At 42.3% G+C, this 2,889-nt stretch overlaps 1 protein-coding gene across 1 annotated transcript in view; it reads left to right on the top strand.

Moving 5' to 3' along the window:
- HK3 (hexokinase 3) overlaps nt 1–2,889 on the top strand; it is an 86,575-nt gene that overhangs the window by 69,260 nt on the left and 14,426 nt on the right. The window contains exon 11 of the mRNA XM_018552405.1: nt 1,199–1,503. Coding sequence (XP_018407907.1) covers nt 1,199–1,503 — 305 coding nt within the window. The remainder of the gene's footprint in view (nt 1–1,198; nt 1,504–2,889) is intronic.

Below are 2,889 nucleotides of genomic sequence, written 5' to 3'. Positions count from 1 at the left end.
GGGGGGGGTACTGATGGCAGAGGAGCCTTAGGATCCTTCTGCCATCAATAAAAGAGAGAAGGGGCGTGGCCTGCCACAGGGCTGTGTGTCTATGGACGCACACAGCCACTGCGGAAACGATTGGGCACGAGCGCGCATGGGTGCCTCCATTAGAACGATGGTGACACCCGTGCAGGGGGCTGTGGGGACCCACTAGAAAATGAGGAATGAAAAACTTTTAAAAGAAAAAAAGCAACAGCCTCCAGCAAAGGAGGGTCTCCTTAAAGGGAAAATTTCTATCACTTTAATCCCACTTCTAAAATGGGTTTACAAACACTGTCCCAAAGCTCAGTTTTTGACAGCATCCGACAGCTGGATTGCTCCATAAGTGCCAGTAAAAAGGACAGTAAATCACAAACTGGGAGAGGGAGCTACCTACACCCTGCATATTTTGATTACTTTTTAGGGGGGCAGGAGTAGTCCGTCTAACTGTTTTTAATACATGTTTTAGAAATATGACAGTCTAGTCACTGCTTTAATACCAAAGTAACGGCTCACGGCAGAGGAAAGCACTTGTCGCCCCTTTTTGCAGAACTGAAAGGCTGTTTTTAAAACTATTGAACACAGCTGGAGAAATAGAACAATGCATATCGGTATAAAAAACTTTGTGTCAGTTATGTAGTTGTGACTTGATTTGCAGTAAAACTACTGGACCTGTCTTTACTATGAGAGTGGTCGGAGGCTTGTGAAAAAGTTACCATGAAGATTCAGCATAAACCTTTCTTGTTTTAGATTGCGGGGAAGGAGAGCTTCTGTCAGGTGTTTAATGCTGTATCAGTCCCTATTGATGAAATTCCTCTTCATTTCCTCTGATTGTGATCCGATCATTTTAACTAGGAGTGGTGGGAAGTCTCCTAAATGGTGACAAAAGGGCAAACAAATGCATTTTTGTAAGGGTTAAAAACAGGTTTATTTATTGCTATCCCTCCCCCCCCCTTTTTTTTGTCCTGGTATCACAGGGCTAATTTTTGCAGAGAATGCTTCCCTGTTCTATTTATTGTTCTAAGAATTGCCTTAATACTGTATTGTTTGCTGTTGTTAATAATATTTCTTTTTTGGTTTCATCTAACTATTATCATTATTCTTTGCCTGCCTGCAACACATTTTGAAGGAAGATCTTGCTTAACCTACACAATAAATACTTTGTGTGCCTTTTCAGGTTTGGAGAACATCTCAACCAAGCTTTGAAAGAGCTTGCACCAGGATGCCAAATTAAGTTTCTAGTTTCTGAGGATGGAAGTGGAAAGGGCACTGCCATAGTAACGGCTGTAGCACAGCGACTTGCATCCCAGAGAAAGCACATTGATAAAATCCTCGCCCCATTTCTTATGTCCCATGAAAAGCTAATAGAAGTTCAAAGCCGCATGCGTAATGAAATGGAGATCGGTCTACACAAACAGACACAGCCTGAAGCCACTGTGAAGATGCTTCCTACCTATGTACGTGCTACACCAGATGGAACAGGTAACGGTCAAATATTCAGTAGATAAAACTCAACAACATGTGTAATGTGCTTCCATAGGAGACAAATCGTAGTCCATGTGTTAGCTGATGTGGGGATTATATTTAATAAATTATCTGCTGTGATCAGATCATAATTGACAGCTAAGGATCAATGCAAGAATTAATGACTTGCTCCCCAGAAAATCTAGAAAAGTATGTGAAAACCCAAAATCTGCTTTTCAGTATGTTTTTGGCAGCAAAGATGACTTTTATACAGTTTGTCTATAGCAATATTTTTGTGACTGTTTGTTTTTTATCTGGAGACCCTGCTAGTAAAAGCACTTCCTGTTTCAGGCTGACCAGTCTAAGCCACTGGTTTATAAGCAGCAGAAACCTTTTCATCCTGCACTCCTTTAGTTGGCCTTTTCAGACTTTAGAAGTAGCTCAATGACCAACTGAGAAAGTACTTATGGCAGACTGACAGTGTTTCTGTTCATTGTGAGTCAGTGGCTTAGCATTGCAACAGGAAATGCTGTCCCTGGCAGGATCTCTGAAACTATGTAACAGATTCTCATGGAAAACTCTACACAGTAAGGTATGATGCTAATCATACGAAAACATTTTTTGAGTTTTTCATACACTTGATTTTTATCAGGTTTTAGTTGTAGCTGACTGCCATAAGTAGTAGAAGGGCCCCGTAAGCAGGCCGGCCATAGCAGAGGGAGATCAGCACGATCCAGGATCGGGCTTGATCAGCTTTATTGGAGTGCAAAGGTGATCTTAGACATTAGGGGTATATTACCTATTGATTCCTTTAAAGAGAACTTGCCACTGCTAATGTGCTATCACGTAGAGGTGCTTGTGAGCCCCCTATGTGATGGCAATAAATTTAAGTTTAAAAAAAAAAGTTAAAATACTTAAACTTTTTTGTAACGTCCCATGCACAAATAAATGCAAATGCGTGTCAGGTGTGCCTATATACAAAAATTCATGTTTGGCACAATCGTGTATGCCAGAGTGAGAGCAGTAATTCTAGGACACTCACTGTAATTTTAAACTGAGCTCAAACATTGGATATGCTGTAAATCGGGGCTCAAAATTTCCTTTCGCATTTGGCGAGGAAATGCAGTGCAAGCGAGTGGAAATTCAGTCAGGCTTGCGGTCGTGGACCGCGTACCTGACTCATGGGAGCAACTGCTCCTGCTGGGCTGTCTCCATTCCTTTCAGCCGCAGCTCTTCACTGAGCTCCGGCCGAAAACGAAGTGATTGGTAAGGTCTGCAGCAGACCTTACTAATCACCACTAGATCACCAGGGATCACCACCCTGCAGAAAGACAAGCAGGTGAGGGGGCTTCCTTGTATTTTACACTGTGGGGGGCAGGGAACAGGGGGGATTATGTTATGTGT

This window comes from Nanorana parkeri, unplaced genomic scaffold, assembly GCF_000935625.1.
Source record: "Nanorana parkeri isolate BGI_ZX_2015 unplaced genomic scaffold, ASM93562v1 scaffold87, whole genome shotgun sequence".
NCBI classification, from domain to species: Eukaryota; Metazoa; Chordata; class Amphibia; order Anura; family Dicroglossidae; genus Nanorana; species Nanorana parkeri.
This window is presented reverse-complemented; position numbering and strand designations above follow the sequence as displayed.